Below are 19,675 nucleotides of genomic sequence, written 5' to 3'. Positions count from 1 at the left end.
TGACATATTGTACTTCATGACAGTGGTAAAATTTCTTTGATAGTACCTGCGTTTATTTGTGAAAAAAACAGAAATTTGGCGAAAATTTTGAAAATTTCGCAATTTTCAAACTTTGAATTTTTATGCAATTAAATCACAGAGATATGTCACACAAAATACTTAATAAGTAACATTTCCCACATGTCTCCTTTACATCAGCATAATTTTGGAACCAATTTTTTTTTTTGTTAGGGAGTTATAAGGGTTAAAAGTTGACCAGCAATTTCTCATTTTTACAACACCATTTTTTTTTTAGGGACCACGTCTCATTTGAAGTCATTTTGAGGGGTCTATATGATAGAAAATGCCCAAGTGTGACACCATTCTAAAAACTGCACCCCTCAAGGTGCTCAAAACCACATTCAAGAAGTTTATTAACCCTTCAGGTGTTTAATAGGAATTTTTGGAATGTTTAAATAAAAATGAACATTTAACTTTTTTACACAAAAAATTTACTTCAGCTCCAATTTGTTTTATTTTACCAAGGGTAACAGGAGAAATTGGACCCAAAAAGTTGTTGTCCAATTTGTCCTGAGTACGCTGATACCCCATATGTGGCAGTAAACCACTGTTTTGGCGCATGGGAGAGCTCGGAAGGGAAGGAGCGCTATTTGACTTTTCAATGCAAAATTGACAGGAATTGAGATGGGACGCCATGTTGCGTTTGGAGAGCCACTGATGTGCCTAAACATTGAAACCCCCCACAAGTGACACCATTTTGGAAAGTAGACCCCCTAAGGAACTTATCTAGAGGTGTGGTGAGCACTTTGACCCACCAAGTGCTTCACAGAAGTTTATAATGCAGAACCGTAAAAATAAAAAATCATATTTTTTCACAAAAATTATATTTTTGCCCCCAATTTTTTATTTTTCCAAGGGTAAGAGAAGAAATTGGACCTCAAAAGTTGTTGTCCAATTTGTCCTGAGTACGCTGATACCTCATATGTGGCAGTAAACCACTGTTTGGGCGCATGGGAGAGCTCGGAAGGGAAGGAGCGCAGTTTGACTTTTCATGCCAAAATTGACAGGAATTGAGATGGGACGCCATGTTGCATTTGGAGAGCCACTTATGTGCCTAAACATTGAAACCCCCCACAAGTGACACCATTTTGGAAAGTAGACCCCCTAAGGAACTTATCTGGATGTGTGGTGAGCGCTTTGACCCACCAAGGGCTTCACAGAAGTTTATAATGCAGAGCCATAAAAATAAAACAAATTTTTTTTCCCACAAAAATTATTTTTTAGCCCCCAGTTTTGTATTTTCCCTAGGGTAACAGGAGAAATTGGACCCCAAAAGTTGTTGTCCAATTTGTCCTGAGTACGCTGATACCCCATATGTGGGGGGGAACCACCGTTTGGGCGCATGGGAGGGTTCGGAAGGGAAGGAGCGCCATTTGGAATGCAAACTTAGATGGAATGGTCTGCAGGCGTCACATTGCGTTTGCAGAGCCCCTAATGTACCTAAACAGTAGAAACCCCCCACAAGTGACACCATTTTGGAAAGTAGACCCCCTAAGGAACTCATCTTGATGTGTTGTGAGAGCTTTGAACCCCCAAGTATTTCACTACAGTTTATAACGCAGAGCCATGCAAATAAAAAATATTTTTGTTTTCCCACAAAAATTATATTTTAGCCCCCAGTTTTGTATTTTTCCAAGGTTAGCAGGAGAAATTGGACCCTAAATGTTGTTGTCCAATTTGTCCTGAGTACGCTGATACCCGATATGTGGGGGGGAACCACCGTTTGGGCGCATGGGAGGGCTCGGAAGGGAAGGAGCATCATTTGGAATGCAGACTTAGATGGAATGGTCTGCAGGCGTCACATTGCGTTTGCAGAGCCCCTAATGTACCTAAACAGTAGAAACCCCCCACAAGTGACACCATTTTGGAAAGTAGACCCCCTAAGGAACTCATCTTGATGTGTTGTGAGAGCTTTGAACCCCCAAGTATTTCACTACAGTTTATAACGCAGAGCCATGCAAATAAAAAATATTTTTTTTTCCACAAAAATTATATTTTAGCCCCCAGTTTTGTATTTTTCCAAGGTTAGCAGGAGAAATTGGACCCTAAATGTTGTTGTCCAATTTGTCCTGAGTACGCTGATACCCGATATGTGGGGGGGAACCACCGTTTGGGCGCATGGGAGGGCTCGGAAGGGAAGGAGCATCATTTGGAATGCAGACTTAGATGGAATGGTCTGCAGGCGTCACATTGCGTTTGCAGAGCCCCTAATGTACCTAAACAGTAGAAACCCCCCACAAGTGACCCCATATTGGAAACTAGACCCCTCAATGAACTTATCTAGATGTGTTGTGAGAACTTTGAACCCCCAAGTGTTTCACTACAGTTTATAACGCAGAGCCGTGAAAATAAAAAATCTTTTTGTTTTCCCACAAAAATTATTTTTTAGCCCCCAGTTTTGTATTTTCCCAAGGGTAACAGGAGAAATTGGTCCACAAAAGTTGTTGTCCAATTTGTCCTGAGTACGCTGATACCCCATATGTTGGGGTAAACCCCTGTTTGGGCACACAGGAGAGCTCGGAAGGGAAGGAGCACTGTTTTACTTTTTCAACGCAGAATTGGCTGGAATTGAGATCGGACGCCATGTCGTGTTTGGAGAGCCCCTGATGTGCCGAAACAGTGGAAACCCCCCAATTATAACTGAAACCCTAATCTAAACACACCCCTAACCCTAATTCCAACGGTAACCCTAACCACACCACTAACCCTAATCCCAACCCTATTCCCAACTGTAAATGTAATCTAAACCCTAACCCTAACTTTAGCCCCAACCCTAACTGTAGCCCCAACCCTAACCCTAGCCCTAGCCCTAACCCTAGCCCTAACCCTAACCCTAGCCCTAACCCTAGCCCTAGCCCTAACCCTAGCCCTAACCCTAGCCCTAACCCTAGCCCTAGCCCTAACCCTAGCCCTAACCCTAGCCCTAACCCTAGCCCTAACCCTAACCCTAATCCTAGCCCTAACCCTAGCCCTAATGGGAAAATGGAAATAAATACATTTTTTTTTATTTTTCCCTAACTAAGGGGGTGATGAAGGGGGGTTTGATTTACTTTTATAGCGGGTTTTTTAGCGGATTTTTATGATTGGCAGCCGTCACACACTGAAAGACCCTTTTTATTGCAAAAAATATTTTTTGCGTTACCACATTTTGAGAGCTATAATTTTTCCATATTTTGGTCCACAGAGTCATGTGAGGTCTTGTTTTTTGCGGGACGAGTTGACGTTTTTATTGAAAACATTTTTGGGCACGTGACATTTTTTTATCGCTTTTTATTCCGATTTTTGTGAGGAAGAATGACCAAAAGCCAGCTATTCATGAATTTCTATTGGGGGAGGCGTTTATACCGTTCCGCGTTTGGTAAAATTGATAAATCAGTTTTATTCTTCGGGTCAGTACGATTACAGCGATACCTCATTTATATCATTTTTTTATGGTTTGGTGCTTTTATACGATAAAAACTATTTTACAGAAAAAATAATTATTTTTGCATCGCTTTATTCTCAGGACTATAACTTTTTTATTTTTTTGCTGATGATGCTGTATGGCGGCTCTTTTTTTGCGGGACAATATGACGCTTTCAGCGGTACCATGGTTATTTATATCTGTCCTTTTGATCGCGTGCTATTCCACTTTTTGTTCGGCGGTATGATAATAAAGCGTTGTTTTTTGCCTCTTTTTTTTTTTTTTTCTTACAGTGTTTACTGAAGGGGTTAACTAGTGGGACAGTTTTATAGGTCGGGTCGTTACGGACGCGGCGATACTAAATATGTGTACTTTTATTGGTTTTTTTTTTTTATTTAGATGAAGAAATGTATTTATGGGAATAATATTTTTTTTTTTTTTTTCATTATTTTGGAATATTTTTTTTTATTTTTTTTACACATTTGGAAAAATTTTTTTTAACTTTTTTACTTTGTCCCAGGGGGGGACATCACAGATCAGTGATCTGACAGTTTGCACAGCACTCTGTCAGATCACTGATCTGATAGGAGTGCAGGCTGCTTCACAGTGCCTGCTCTGAGCAGGCTTCTGTGAAGACACCTCCCTCCCTGCAGGACCCGGATCCGCGGCCATCTTGGATCCGGGGCTCGAGCAGGGAGGGAGGTGAGGAGACCCTCGCAGCAACGCGATCACATCGCGTTGCTGCGGGGGGCTCAGGGAAGCCCGCAGGGAGCCCCCTCCCTGCGCGGTGCTTCCCTGCACCGCCGGCACATCGCGATCATCTTTGATCGCGGTGTGCCAGGGGTTAATGTGCCGGGGGCGGTCCGTGACCGCTCCTGGCACATAGTGCCGGATGTCAGCTGCGATAAGCAGCTGACACCCGGCCGCGATCGGCGGCGCTCCCCCCGTGAGCGCTGCCGATCGCTATGACGTACTATCCCGTCCAGGGTCAGATAAGCCCAGGGCACCTCGACGGGATAGTACGTCTAAGGTCACAGAGGGGTTAAAGACCTTGCCGTTTTTTGCAATTCTGACCAGTGTCCCTTTATGAGGTAATAACTCAGGAACGCTTCAACGGATCCTAGCGGTTCTGAGACTGTTTTTTCGTGACATATTGGGCTTCATGTTAGTGGTAAATTTAGGTCAATAAAATCTGCGTTTATTTGTGATAAAAACGGAAATTTGGCGAAAATTTTGAAAATTTCGCAATTTTCACATTTTGAATTTTTATTCTGTTAAACTAGAGAGTTATGTGACACAAAATAGTTAATAAATAACATTTCCCACATGTATACTTTACATCAGCACAATTTTGGAAACAAAATTTTTTTTTTGCTAGGAAGTTATAAGGGTTAAAATTTGACAAGCGATTTCTCATTTTTACAACGAAATTTACAAAACCATTTTTTTAGGGACCACCTCACATTTGAAGTCAGTTTGAGGGGTCTATATGGCTGAAAATACCCAAAAGTGACACCATTCTAAAAACTGCACCCCTCAAGGTACTCAAAACCACATTCAAGAAGTTTATTAACCCTTCAGGTGCTTCACAGCAACAGAAGCAACATGGAAGGAAAAAATAAACATTTAACTTTTTAGTCACAAAAATTATCTTTTAGCAACAATTTTTTTATTTTCCCAATGGTAAAAGGAGAAACTGAACCACGAAAGTTGTTGTCCAATTTGTCCTGAGTACGCTGATACTTCATATGTGGGGGTAAACCACTGTTTGGGCGCACGGCAGGGCTTGGAAGGGAAGGAGCGCCATTTGACCTTTTGAATAAAAAATTGGCTCCACTCTTTAGCGGACACCATGTCACGTTTGGAGAGCCCCCGTGTGCCTAAAAATTGGAGCTCCCCCACAAGTGACCCCATTTTGGAAACTAGACGCCCCAAGGAACTTATCTAGATGCATAGTGAGCACTTTGAACCCCCAGGTGCTTCACAAATTGATCCGTAAAAATGAAAAAGTACTTTTTTTTCACAAAAAAAAATTTTTCGCCTCAATTTTTTCATTTTCACCTGGGAAACAGGATAAAATGGATCCTAAAATTTGTTGGGCAATTTCTCCTGAGTACAACATTACCTCACATGGGGGGGTAAACCACTGTTTGGGCACATGGTAAGGCTCGGAAGGGAAGGAGCGCCATTTGACTTTTTGAATGAAAAATTATCTCCATCGTTAGCGGACACCATGTCGCGTTTGGAGAGACCCTGTGTGCCTAAACATTGGCGCTCCCCCACAAGTGACCCCATTTTGGAAACTAGACCCCCCAAGGAACTTATCTAGATGCCTAGTGAGCACTTTAAACCCTCAGGTGCTTCACAAATTGATCTGTAAAAATGAAAAAGTACTTTTTTTTCACACAAAAATTTTTTTCGCCTCAATTTTTTCATTTTCACATGGGCAATAGGATAAAATGGATCATAAAATTTGTTGGGCAATTTCTCCCGAGTACACCGATACCTCTTATGTGGGGGTAAACCACTGTTTGGGCACACGGCAGGGCTCGGAAGGGAAGGCGTACCATTTGACTTTTTGAATGGAAAATTAGCTCCAATTGTTAGCAGACACCATGTCGCGTTTGGAGAGCCCCTGTGTGCCTAAACATTGGAGATCCCCCACAAGTGACCCCATTTTGGAAACTAGACCCCCCAAGGAATTTATCTAGATGCATATTGAGCACTTTAAACCCCCAGGTGCTTCACAGAAGTTTATAACGCAGAGCCATGAAAATAAAAAATAATTTTTCTTTCCTCAAAAATGATTTTTTAGCCTGGAATTTCCTATTTTGCCAAGGGTAATAGGAGAAATTGGACCCGAAATGATGTTGTCCAGTTTGTCCTGAGTACGCTGATACCCCATATGTGGGGGTAAACCACTGTTTAGGCGCACGGCAGGGCTCGGAAGGGAAGGCACGCCATTTGGCTTTTTAAATGGAAAATTAGCTCCAATTGTTAGCAGACACCATGTCGCGTTTGGAGAGCCCCTGTGTGCCTAAACATTGGAGATCCCCCAGAAATGACCCCATTTTGGAAACTAGACCCCCAAAGGAACTAATCTAGATGTGTGGTGAGGACTTTGAACCCCCAAGTGCTTCACAGAAGTTTATAACGCAGAGCCATGAAAATAAAAATAAAAAATTATTTTCTCAAAAATGATCTTTTAGCCTGCAATTTTTTATTTTCCCAAGGGTAACAGGAGAAATTTGACCCCAAAAGTTGTTGTTCAGTTTCTCCTGAGTACGCTGATACCCCATATGTGGGGGTAAACCACTGTTTGGGCACATGCCGGGGCTCGGAATTGAAGTAGTGACGTTTTGAAATGCAGACTTTGATGGAATGCTCTGCGGGCGTCACGTTGCGTTTGCAGAGCCCCTGATGTGGCTAAACAGTAGAAACCCCCCACAAGTCACCCCATTTTAGAAACTAGACCCCGAAAGGAACTTATCTAGATGTGTGGTGAGCACTTTGAACCCCCAAGTGCTTCATAGAAGTTTATAATGCAGAACCGTGAAAATAATAAATACGTTTTCTTTCCTCAAAAATAATTATTTAGCCTAGAATTTTTTATTTTCCCAAGGGTTACAGGAGAAATTGGACCCCAAAATTTGTTGTTCAGTTTCTCCTGAGTACGCTGATACCCCATGTGTGGGGGTAAACCACTGTTTGGGCACATGTCGGGGCTCAGAAGGGAAGTAGTGACTTTTGAAATGCAGAATTTGATGGAATGGTCTGCGGGCGTCACGTTGCGTTTGCAGAGCCCCTGGTGTGCCTAAACCAGACCTGGGCAAGATGCGGCCCGCGGGCCGCATCCGGCCCGCCTGATGATTTTAAGCGGCCCGCCAGCTAGCTGTCACTTCTGACAGCCGCCCCCGGCACAGCTCGGCCAGCCGCTTCTGAGGAGGACCACTGGCAGCTGGAGTGAAGGCCAGGTTGATTACCTGTTTATCGGTGGCGGCGGCCATCTTCCCGAGGCCGCACGTGCACAGATGGAGTGCTCTGCTTCACGTGGCTTCAGGAAAATGTGCGCAGATGGAGATCGCGGCGGTCATTTTCCTGAAGCCGAGTTTGCAGATTTAGATCCCGGCTTCAGGAAAATTGGCACCGCGATCTCCATCTGCCTCCCGCGGCCATTTTCCTGAAGCCCCGTGAAGCAGAGCACTCCATCGGGAAGATGGCCGCCGCCACCGATATTCAACCCCGCTCTGCTGCACACATTGCATTCCGGGCCGCTGCGTCACCTCACCGGTGGAAGGGACCCTGCGCACGCCATACCGCACCTCTGAAATCGCCACACCACTGCTGCAACCCCCCCATGGACACCAGGCCATTGCGTCGCCCGCCTAAGCAGGAAGGGACCCTGCTCAGGTGCACACCACACCGCATCACCCCACCTCTGCCGACAACATGCCTCCTGTGACCCTGCTCTGCCACCGCCAGCCCTCAGGTAAGAATCTTACCGTAAGATACTGTAAATTCGGACAATAAGACGGACACCCATCTTATAAAAAAATCTTTTTTTCTGCAATTTTCTCCCCAAATTTGGGGTGCGCCTTATGGTCCGGTGCATCTTATAGTCCGAAAAATATGGTAATTATATTAGTTCGGCCCTCTAAAACCATCCCACTTTCTCATGCGGCCCCATGGCAAAATTAATTGCCCACCCCTGGCCTAAACAGTAGAAACCCCCCCACAAGTGACCCCATTTTAGAAACTAGACCCCCCAAGGAACTTATCTAGATATGTGGTGAGCACTTTGAACCCCCAAGTGCTTCACAGACGTTTACAACGCAGAGCCGTGAAAATAAAAAATCATTTTTCTTTCCTCAAAAATGATGTTTTAGCAAGCATTTTTTTATTTTCACAAGGGTAACAGGATAAATTGGACCCCAGTAATTGTTGCGCAGTTTATCCTGAGTATGCTGGTACCCCATATGTGGGGGTAAACCACTGTTTGGGCACACGTCGGGGCTCGGAATTGAGGGAGCACCATTTGACTTTTTGAATACGAGATTCGCTGGAATCAATGGTGGCGCCATGTTGCGTTTGGAGAACCCTGATGTGCCTAAACAGTGGAAACCCCTCAATTCTACCTCCAACACTAACCCCCCCACACCCCTAACCCTAATCCCAACTGTAGCCATAACCCTAATCACAACCCTAACCACAACCCTAACCCTAAGGCTATGTGCCCACGTTGCGGATTCGTGTGAGATTTTTCAGCATCATTTTTGAAAAATCCGCGGGTAAAAGGCACTGCGTTTTAGCGGCGGATTTTCCGCGGATTTCCAGTGTTTTTTGTGCGGATTTCACCTGCGGATTCCTATTGAGGAACAGGTGTTAAACGCTGCGGAATCCGCACAAAGAATTGACATGCTGCGGAAAATACAACGCAGCGTTTCAGCGCTGTATTTTCCGCACCATGGGCACAGCGGATTTGGTTTTCCATAGGTTTACTTGGTACTGTAAACCTGATGGAACACTGCTGCGGATCCGCAGCGGCCAATCCTCACCGTGTGCACATAGCCCAATTCTAAAGGTATGTGCACACGCTGCGGAAAACACTGCGGATCCGCAGCAGTTTCCCATGAGTTTACAGTTCAATGCAAACCCATGGGAAACAAAAATCGCTGTACACATGCTGCGGAAAAACTGCACGGAAACGCAGCGGTTTACATTCCGCAGCATGTCACTTCTTTGTGCGGATTCCGCAGCGGTTTTACAACTGCTCCAATAGAAAATCACAGTTGTAAAACCGCAGTGAAATGCGCAGAAAAACGCGGTAAATCCACCATAAATCCGCAGCGGTTTAGCACTGCGGATTTATCAAATCTGCAGCGGAAAAATCCGCAGAGGACCATAATACGTGTGCACATAACGAAACCCTAGCCCTAACCCTACCCCTAACCCTAGCCCTACCCCTACCCGTACCCCTAACCCTAACCCTACCCCTACCCCTAACCCTAACCCTATTCTAACATTAGTGGGGAAAAAAAAAAAATTCTTTATTTTTTTTATTGTCCCTACCTATGGGGGTGACAAAGGGGGGGGGGTCATTTATTATTTTTTTATTTTGATCACTGAGATATAATCTATCTCAGTGATCAAAATGCACTTTGGAACGAATCTGCCGGCTGGCAGATTCGGCGGGCGCACTGCGCATGCGCCCGCCATTTTGGAAGATGGCGGCGCCCGGGGAGAAGACGGACGGACCCCGGCAGGATTGGTAAGTATGATGGGGTGGGAGGGGAGCACGGGGGGGGGGGGGGATCGGAGCATGGGGTGGTGAATCGGAGCGCGGGAGGGGTGGAACGGAGCACGGGGGGGTGGGGTGGAACAGAGCACGTGGGGGCGGAACGGAGCACGGGGGGTGGAACGGAGCACGGGGGGTAGATCGGAGTGCAGGGGGGGTGACTGGAGCACGGGGGGGGGTGATTGGAGCACGGGGGTGAGCGGACAAGAGCACGGGGGGGGAGCGGAGCACAGGACGGAGGGGAGCGGGGCAGTGTACCGGGCAGATCGGAGGGCTGGGGGGGCGATCTGTGGGGTGGGGGCACATTAGTATTTCCAGCCATGGCCGATGATATTTCAGCATCGGCCATGGCTGGATTGTAATATTTCACCCGTTATAATAGGTGAAATATTACAAATCGCTCTGATTGGCAGTTTCACTTTCAACAGCCAATCAGAGCGATCGTAGCCACGGGGGGGTGAAGCCACCCCCCCTGGGCTAAACTACCACTCCCCCTGTCCCTGCAGATCGGGTGAAATGGGAGTTAACCCTTTCACCCGATCTGCAGGGACGCGATCTTTCCATGACGCCACATAGGCGTCATGGGTCGGATTGGCACCGACTTTCATGACGCCTACGTGGCGTCATGGGTCGGGAAGGGGTTAAAAAGATCTGTTAATTAAAATATACCGTATTTTACGGACTATAAGAAGCACCTTTTTCCTCCAAAAATGTGGAGGCAAATGGGGGGTGCATCTTATAGTCCGGATGTATCCTCTTTGGCTGTGGTGATGAGGTGGGGGAGCGGCAGCAGCGGAGCAGAGGGTCACAGAGGCAGTAGCCAGCGCCTGTGGCTAACTCCTGTGCCCGCTGCTAAAGAGAAATTAATATTCACTGCATTACATGCCGATGGGAGTGGAGGGCAGTGAAATTTGTGTTTTACTTTTTAGGAGATGGAATAAACAGCAAAACAAAAAGAAAAAAAAATGTTAAAAAAACAAAAACAGAAAAACCCATAATTGCAATTTTGACGACCATAGCTTTATTGTTGCTCTCTAGACAGTTGTATAACTGCTTGTTTTTTGCAGGATGAGTTGCAGTTTACACCAGTGAGTGGATTCAACTTTTGAATTTTAACTTGCCCGCTCTGGAAATGATTTGGTTTACAGGGCTGCAGCAATCGCATCATGTCCACAACTGCTGTCTCCAATGACTTAGCTCAGCAGACTGCATAAGAACTCGGAGCCCAGAACTGTTCACAAACAGCACTAGGGAGTAGTGGAGTGGCGGTGCTGGAACAGGGAATGTCTAATATGACAATTTGTTTTTAAACTAGCAAAGACAGCCCCTTTAACTCTAGCACCCTCGATTGATAATGGGATGACTCTGCGCCTTCTTCTGTCCCAACCTATACAGAAAAGCTGAAGATTCAACTACAGAAAACAGGAAGCTTCTGACTGCACCAGTGACTGCTGTGAAGACGGATTTTTACACGTGAATAGTTACATAAAAAAAAAAACATCAAAACTTGAGTAAAACAAAAAAAAAAATGTAAATAAAAAGCTGCTTGCTGCGCATAATATACAATTTTCTGAACATATATTCTTTCTCAATTAGAGAAGCACATACCTGAAACACCACTCTTGATTTCTCTAATAAATATGTCCTCATATGTGCACCAATAATCCGATACCTCTTATCAAATCCAATCTCTATGTATTTTCCGAAGCGACTACTGTTGTCATTCCTTGTGGTCTTTGCATTACCAATTGCCTGTAAAGAAAAACACAAATAGTTTTGACGTTAAATAAAGGATAATTGTATCACAGTAAGCTTCAGGAGAATGATGGGTGGTTTATCTAAAGAGCAAGGTTTTGTTTTTTTCCAAAATATGCTGACAACTGGAACTATAATGGACATCAATAGAAATCTCAAAATAAAGAGTGCTGGCATCAGATTTCTTAGTATATTGACTACAGGGAATATGCCATCATTGTAGAAGGAATATACTGCTGGAACTTCCATGTATTGTTAACACATTTTACCTCTACTAATTCTCGTCTGTGCTGACTTGAGCAGTAATAACGACAAAGAATGTATAAATTCCACAGATCTACCGTAGGTTTCATTACTAATTGGTTTATCCATGTGACCCTCTTCGCCCATGTAAAATGATCTTAACATTCTCAAAACCCAATGATGGAGAACATACCTGACTTACACATAAAAGTTGATGTCAATAGGATAATGAAATTAACAGGATTATTCCCACAATCACATTTTTTTTTAATTTTTATAAAGCACGGTAAATGCTTAGTCTTAAGGGGGAATTCCCATCTCCAAGATCCTATCACAAAATGTAGTAGGTATAATAATAACAAGAATAGCAAATATCCCCAGTTAAAAATGATAATTGGAGGCATTTGTTAATATTATTATTGTTACACCTACTACATTTTGGGATAGGATCTTGGAGATGGGAATACACCTTTAAAGAAGCACTCCTCCCATCATAGCTTGTATTCTCTTAATATTTTACAATTATCATAATACACTGCTCAAAAAAATAAAGACAACAGAATATAACTTCAAGTAAATCAAACCTCTGGGAAATCAAACTGTCCACTTAGGAAGCAACACTGTTTGACAATCAATTTCACATGCTGTTGTGCAAATGGAATAGACAATAGATGGAAATTATTGGCAATTATCAAGACACATTCAATAAAGGAGTGGTTCTGCAGGTGGGGACCATAGACCACATCTCAGTACCAATGCTTTCTGGCTGTTTTGGTCACTTTAGAATGTTGGTTATGCTTTCACACTCGTGGTAGCATGAGACGGACTCTACAACCCACATAAGTAGCTAAGGTAGTGCAGCTCATCCAGGATGGCACATCAATGCGAGGTGTGGCAAGAAGGTTTGCGGTGTTTGTCAGCGTAGCGTCCAGAGGCTGGAGGAGCTACCAGAAGACAGGCCAGTATGCCAGGAGACGTAAAGGGGGCCATAGGAGGGCAACAACCCAGCAGCAAGACCGCTACCTCAGCCTTTGTGCAAGGAGGAACAGGAGGACCACTGCCAGAGCCCTGCAAAATGATCTCCAGCAGGCCACAAATGTGCATGTGTCTGCACAAACGGTTAGAAACCGACTCCATGAGGATGGTCTGAGTGCCCGACGTACATAGATGGGGATTGTGCTCACAGCCCAACACCATGCAGGATGCTTGGCATTCACCACAGAACACCAGGATTGGCAGATTCGCCACTGGCACCCTGTGCTCTTCACAGCTGAAAGCAGGTTCACATTGAGCACATGTGACAGACGTGACAGAGTCTGGAGACGCCGTGGAGAGCGATGTGCTGCCTGCAACATCCTTCAGAATTACCAGTTTTGGCAGTGGTCAGTAATGGTGTGGGGTGGCATTTCTTTGGAGGGCCGCACAGCCCTACATGTGCTCGCCAGAGGTAGCCTGACTGCCATTAGGTACCGAGATGAGATCCTCAGACCCTTGTGACACCATATGCTGGTGGGATTGGCCCTGGGTTCCTCCTAATGCAGGACAATGCAAGACCTCATGTGGCTGGAGTGTGTCAGCAGTTCCTGCAAGATGAAGGCATTAAACTATGGAATGGCCCACCCGTTCTCCAGACCTGAATCCGATTGAACACATCTGGAACATCATGTCTCGCACCATCCACCAACGTCACGTTGCACCACAGACTGTCCAGGAGTTGGCGGATGCTTTAGTCCACGTCTGGGAGGAGATCCCTCAGGAGACCATCCGCTGCCTCATTAGGAGCATGCCCAGGCGTTGTAGGGAGGTCATACAGGCACGTGGAGGCCACATACACTACTAAGCATCATTTTCTTGCCTTAAGGCATTTCCACTGAAGTTGGATAAGCCTGTAACTTAATTTTCCACTTTGATTTTGAGCATCATTTCAACTACAGACCTCCGTGGAATATTACAAATAGGAGAACCATGAGTCAAAAAGTAGCCAGCAAAGTTTACCAAAAAATAATATAAACTGATGAAGCGGATCTGTTCCTCCACCCCCAAGTTTGAGGCCCAAGCAGCAGATCTTAAGGTCAGATTTCAAAATAGGGGATATAGCAACAGAAGCATCAGAAAGGGATATTTAAGAGCCAAATATGCCCCTCGTGATGAATTATTGAGTTCTGCTAACATCAGCAAGAACGCTATTGAACAACAAAATGTGGTAAGATTTATTTCCACCTACAATGGTGAATGGTCGACTATGAGAGATGGTCTCCAAAGACATTGGGGCATTCTCCAAAGTGACCCACTGTTGTCTAAGTGTCTCACAAATTGCCCCTCAATGACTGCAAGACGTAGTAAAAACCTTAAGGATTTATTGGTGTCTAGTCACTACATCCCCAAGGTCAATACATACAATTTTGGATCTTGTGGGCCACCCCGTGGCTGTTTTCCATGTGGCGATTGTGTCTCTTGTCAAAATATCTGTCGCATTGCTACGTTTGATTCAGCAGATGGCAAAAAAAAATTTTCCATCAATTATCATATAACATGTAATACAATCCAGGTTATATATTACGCGGTATGCAGTTGTCCAAAAATTTATATCGGACTAACATCTCGTCGGTTGGGCACACGTACCAGAGAACATGTGCGCGACATTATGGCTGCTAAAAATGAGACAGACTTGACACAATTGAAAACAATACCACGTCATTTTCGACAGTTTCATGGATGTAACCCTAAGTCTTTTCTGGTACGTGGAATTGATCTTGTCCAGTGTGGTATCACAGGTGTAAACATTAAACGTATTTTGGCACAGAGGGAATGCCGCTGGATTACCACACTTGGTACAATGACGCCCATGGGTCTCAATGAAGCGCATGGCTTCTCCTCTTATCTCTGAAGGAGATATATATTTGAAATATTTTCCTTGATGTCTCTACCAAGCCCGATCAGTTTTTAATTTTGTTTCCTTGTCTCATATAATTTTTAGTGTGTTTAGTATCCTGACCATGCCCATGTGACACCCGACACTGTGGACATCAATATCTGAGTGGAATAGGACTGAAGAATTTGTGATATCATCTTATAATGGAGCATTATTAAGACCGGACAACGAATAAGATCATCATGATAGACTCTGGATGTATAGGCACAGTCTATAGTTACTACATTGGTGACCAGTATATGCTTTGCTATAAGGATATATAATTGTTGTGACTTTCAAACTTTTCTCTATGCCTTTTACGTTTGATATGCTATCCCTATGTGTGCCCCCAGTTCGGGGATGTCTCATGTGCATTGCCGGGATGTTTTTATCCTTGTGCTTGTTTTCTCTTAATGTAATTACCATGTATTTTAATAAGCACTTTATTTGTAATATGCACACTATTTTTTCATGTTTTATTTAGTATTCCCCTGCCTATTCCTTCTCCCCCTGGGGGCCGTGATCATGGGGTGTGGGTATGGCCTCGGTCTATCGTGGGGTTGTGGGGGTGGTCTATTGGGGACTTATCTACTATTTACACCATTTATGCATGCGCACTATTTTGTATTACTTGGCTGTCATGGTAACGCCAGTATATAGTTGCGCCTTATTGCACTGTCACTTTATATTGTCACACCAGACTGCGTTATTTATACCTTGCATGCGGAGCATGCGTGCGCCCCTGGTCCCGTCCTCTGCAGCGGTCCTGTGTCATATGTTGTGGGTGTGGCGCTGGCCCGCTCACATGACCGGTGCCTTCTGCGCGGATGTGAGGCTTGGGACGCATGCAATGGTCTCGGCGTGCGGTTCACGCATGCGCACGCGCTATTTGCACTTCATCACATGATCGGATGCAATCATTATTTAAATGGGACAGAGATCTTGATTAAGCCACGCCCCCTGAGGAAGCGGTAACTATCGAATGCGAAACGCGCGTTGGGGTCGCTGACCGGGATCCAGACGGGACCTCCACCCTATTCCACATGGGTAATTAATCCTCCTGCATTTTTTCATTGCATGCACATGAGTTTACGGCCACCGTTACAGCATTCATTTATGTGCTTATACCATTAAGCCTGGCTGATTGGATACTAGTAAATATTCTTATGTGTATGTGCTGGCAGTATGCCTATTATAAGCTTTGAGATAACCTGTCTCGGTCTGTGATTCATGGTCTCTTGTGTACCTATGGATTTAGTCACAAATTTTTCACTTTTATTTATATGGTAACTGTATTGTGTATATGATTATCTGTTTTCAATAAAGTTTATATTATTTTTTGGTAAACTTTGCTGGCTACTTTTTGACTCATGGTTCTCCTATTTTTGCTATTTGGTTGAGTCACCCCTTTTTTGTAGTTATTAACGGCTGATGTTCATTTATGTATATCTCCGTGGGATATTAGTTGTGATTTACGTTGACCATTTTTAGGTTTTCTTGTTCTCAACACATTCCACTATGTAATGAATAAAGATTTACAACTGGAATATTTCATTCAGTGATATCTAGGATGTGGGATTTTAGTGTTCCCTTTATTTTTTTGAGCAGTGTATATAGCACTGTGTAGTTACAATTGCTCATTTTGCCCTTCTACCCAGCTAATTCAGTTTTTTCCCATTAGGTCTATGACATCATGTGAATAAACACTGACCAGCTGAATCCTTCAAAGCTCTATTTAGAAACAGGAGGTCAATATTCTCTGCAAAAGTCATTAGGAACTGCAAAAGTCTATAACAGTGGGAAAAGCGGAGCAGCTGACACAGGAGATGAAGTAGGGGAGTGATAAACGAAGGGACAAAACACTTCATTTTACTACATACAGCTGAGAAAAGAGAATAAATAACTCTAGAAAGGCAAAATGTGCAATTTCAACTACGATACACAATGCTATATATAGGGTTAATCTGCCTGTAAATGGTGTTAAAATCATGTTAAACTCCCTTTACTGGAGAAGAGGCTACAGGGAGAAAAATAACATATCCTCCCTGCAGCCACTTGCTTCCAGTCACAGAGGCGGTGAAGGGAGTGGATACAGTAACTGCAAACTACAGTGTGCTCTTGGATGTAATCACTCCCCGACACTTTGAAAGTCTACACCACAGCGTGCGTATGCAGAGCACACTGTCAATCAACGTACCAAGGAGTGATTTCACAAATAATGGCGAAAACACACATTTGGCACTGCTACATCATTATACTGTTGCAGGAATATGGCGCAAAACAATTAATGTAGATAAGGAATGTGATAAATAATTGTCAAGACTTAAATATAAGATGTACAGTATTGTGAAGATAGAGGAGTATTCTAGGTGAACACAAGCATGCCATGATGGTAGTCAGCACCCTCCTGCCTACAGGCATGAGACCGGATTAGGACTTCTCTTCCCACATATTTCTTGGCTAGCATGTAAAAAAACCAGAATAAAATACATTATTCTCCATGGCAGTTCAGTACAAGAGAAGGTAGTGTCTTTGCGCTTGTACCCAGCTGCCATGTGATTAGGTATTTTTAGGTTGATGGCTTTGTACACAATCCTCTTCTGCACCCAGGAGGAGGATATAAATATTTTATTGTCTGCAGGAACCTGGGAAAAGATGCACGAGTGTTCATATGAATAAAAAGAGCAATCATTTCCAGGCCCTTTTATTGACTAGGTTAATGGTGGTCACTGACCCGGGGAGTCTGATGCATCACTTACAACCAGCACTTAGTTAGGTGGAGAAGGGTCAAAAGAATGAACCATTTATGAAAACTGGGACTGCCGCACAGGGTGAAGCATGGGACATCTATGATCGAAATCAGAGTGCCTCCATGGCACCTACATACAATGTTAGCCCTGTGCCTTATTACATTCATGTAACAAAAGTATTGATGTGCATCGCGGCTTCTACATCCAATACAAACCAATCTATCCCGCGTCTACTATATGTTCCATCTGTAGGCCTGACACCAGGATTAGGAACTGAAGGTTAATCAGACCTGTCGTGAAAACTATGAACTTGAGCCATTCTGTCATTTTCCAGGAATAATGTAACACAAACGTGGGCCAGGCTCTGACCAAGTACTCAGTGCCCAAACGTGGCCAGCAACAACGTGGCCAGTGTTACAGAGGCACTTACTTTGTGGGCTCTCCGCACCACTAGTATTTTTAGTACTTTACATCTTTTTATGTAAGTGTAATGCTGTTCATTTTGGTTTGCTGACGTTTTAATTTACCGTATATCAATTTGTGGTACATAAAACGTACAATTATCACTTTATACTGGAATTTTTTAGGGAGGTGCAGCGATTGAAAAAAGGCAATTCTTGAGTTTGAATCTTTTCTCTTTATCACATTTACCATACAGGCTAATTCATCTTATATTTTGATAGACTGAACCATTAAGAACAGGGCGATGCACAATAAAGTTTTTTTAATTTCTTTATTTTTACCAGGCAAAAAAGGGAGAATTCGAATTTTTTTTTTTTAGATTTTTAAAACTCTTAAATTTACACTTTATTTTACAGTCCCTAAATGGACTTAAATCTGTGTTTGATCACAACATAAGGAAGTATAAAAAATGAAAAACCAGAATGTAAAAACACCAAAAACCTTCTTAGGCTACGTTCACATTTGCGTTGTTGGGCGCAGCGTCGTCGACGCATTCCGACTCATGCATCATGCGCCCCTATCTTTAACATGGGGGGCGCATGGACATGCGCCGGTATGCGTTGTATTGCGTTTTACGAGGCATGCGTCAATTTGACGCACCAGACAGGGCGCAGAAGACGCTACTTGTAGCGTTTTCCCTGCGCCAAAATTCAAGAACATTACTAGTTTATGGCAACGCATGCGTCAAAAAACGCAGCGTTGTGTTTTGCGTTGTTGGCTGCGTCGACGACACTGCGCCCAACAACGCAAATGTGAACGTAGCCTTAAACTGTGCAAGTTAGAGAGGAACATATCCTATGTCCACTTGTTCTGCACAGCACAAAGCGCCATGTATTCGGGCTGTGATTGACATCTCCGATCAGTCTTTCACCCCTTGAGAAACTGGTCATAAGACAGTGTTTACCAGCTGCAGTCCATCTCAAGAGCACAGCAGAAGAATGATCTTCACACAAGAATGAATGGAACTATTTTCTCTGGGCCGGGCCAATGAATGATTATTAAATGTAAAGAAGAAAAAACAAACTTCTAGTGAAACAGCTATATATAACCACTATAACCAGTCTGGTTGCAAAAACGATTACAGCATTATCAAGATGTCTGGATTTCAAAAGGATTTCTACCCAATACCTTGAACAGCGGCCAGAGTTTGGTAATTACACATTTGTATATACAGAAATATGGCTATGTTTCTATTTGGTGTGGTGGTCCTTGATGAAAACAAGTGTAATCAGCAAATAACCAAGTGATAATTTACCATTGAATTTAAAAGGCAAAACAGACAACAAACATCACTGCCCTCCCAATGTCACTTTGGTACAACCAGTTATAAATTAAGCAATATAAGTCAACAGCTCATAAATAACGAAACAGCTAATTATTCCACAACTCAAAAAAGATTTATGAACCAGTTATGTCTATCATTGTGTAGCATCTGCTCTTTTTTTTTTTTTTTTTCAAACGTCTGTAAATGTTTGGATAGGGAGGAAAGCAATTACTGGGGTTTGGGAGGGGAATGTTGCCCAGTCTTGTCAGATGTAGAATTCTAGCTGCTCAATAGTCTTTTTTTTTTTTGCAGAACTGCAGGCAACTGCTCCATCGCCCGAACTCTTCTTCTGCAAAGTCATGCTGTTGTGATGGATGCAATATTGTGTTGGTGAAATATACAATGTCTTCCCAAAATAGATGTTGTCTGGATGGGAACATACATTGTTCTAAAACTTCTACATAATGCTCAGCATTAATACTGCATTTCAAGATGTGTAAGCTACCCATGCCATAGGGACTCATGCGACCCC

At 43.6% G+C, this 19,675-nt stretch overlaps 1 protein-coding gene across 5 annotated transcripts in view; it reads right to left on the bottom strand.

Moving 5' to 3' along the window:
- MYO5A (myosin VA) overlaps positions 1-19,675 on the bottom strand; it is a 256,332-nt gene that overhangs the window by 113,889 nt on the left and 122,768 nt on the right. For all 5 annotated transcript variants that reach the window (XM_069765977.1, XM_069765976.1, XM_069765978.1 and 2 more), the window contains exon 6: positions 11,367-11,510. In XM_069765977.1, coding sequence (XP_069622078.1) covers positions 11,367-11,510 — 144 coding nt within the window. The remainder of the gene's footprint in view (positions 1-11,366; positions 11,511-19,675) is intronic.

This window comes from Ranitomeya imitator, chromosome 4, assembly GCF_032444005.1.
Source record: "Ranitomeya imitator isolate aRanImi1 chromosome 4, aRanImi1.pri, whole genome shotgun sequence".
In the NCBI taxonomy this organism is placed as follows: Eukaryota; Metazoa; Chordata; class Amphibia; order Anura; family Dendrobatidae; genus Ranitomeya; species Ranitomeya imitator.
This window is presented reverse-complemented; position numbering and strand designations above follow the sequence as displayed.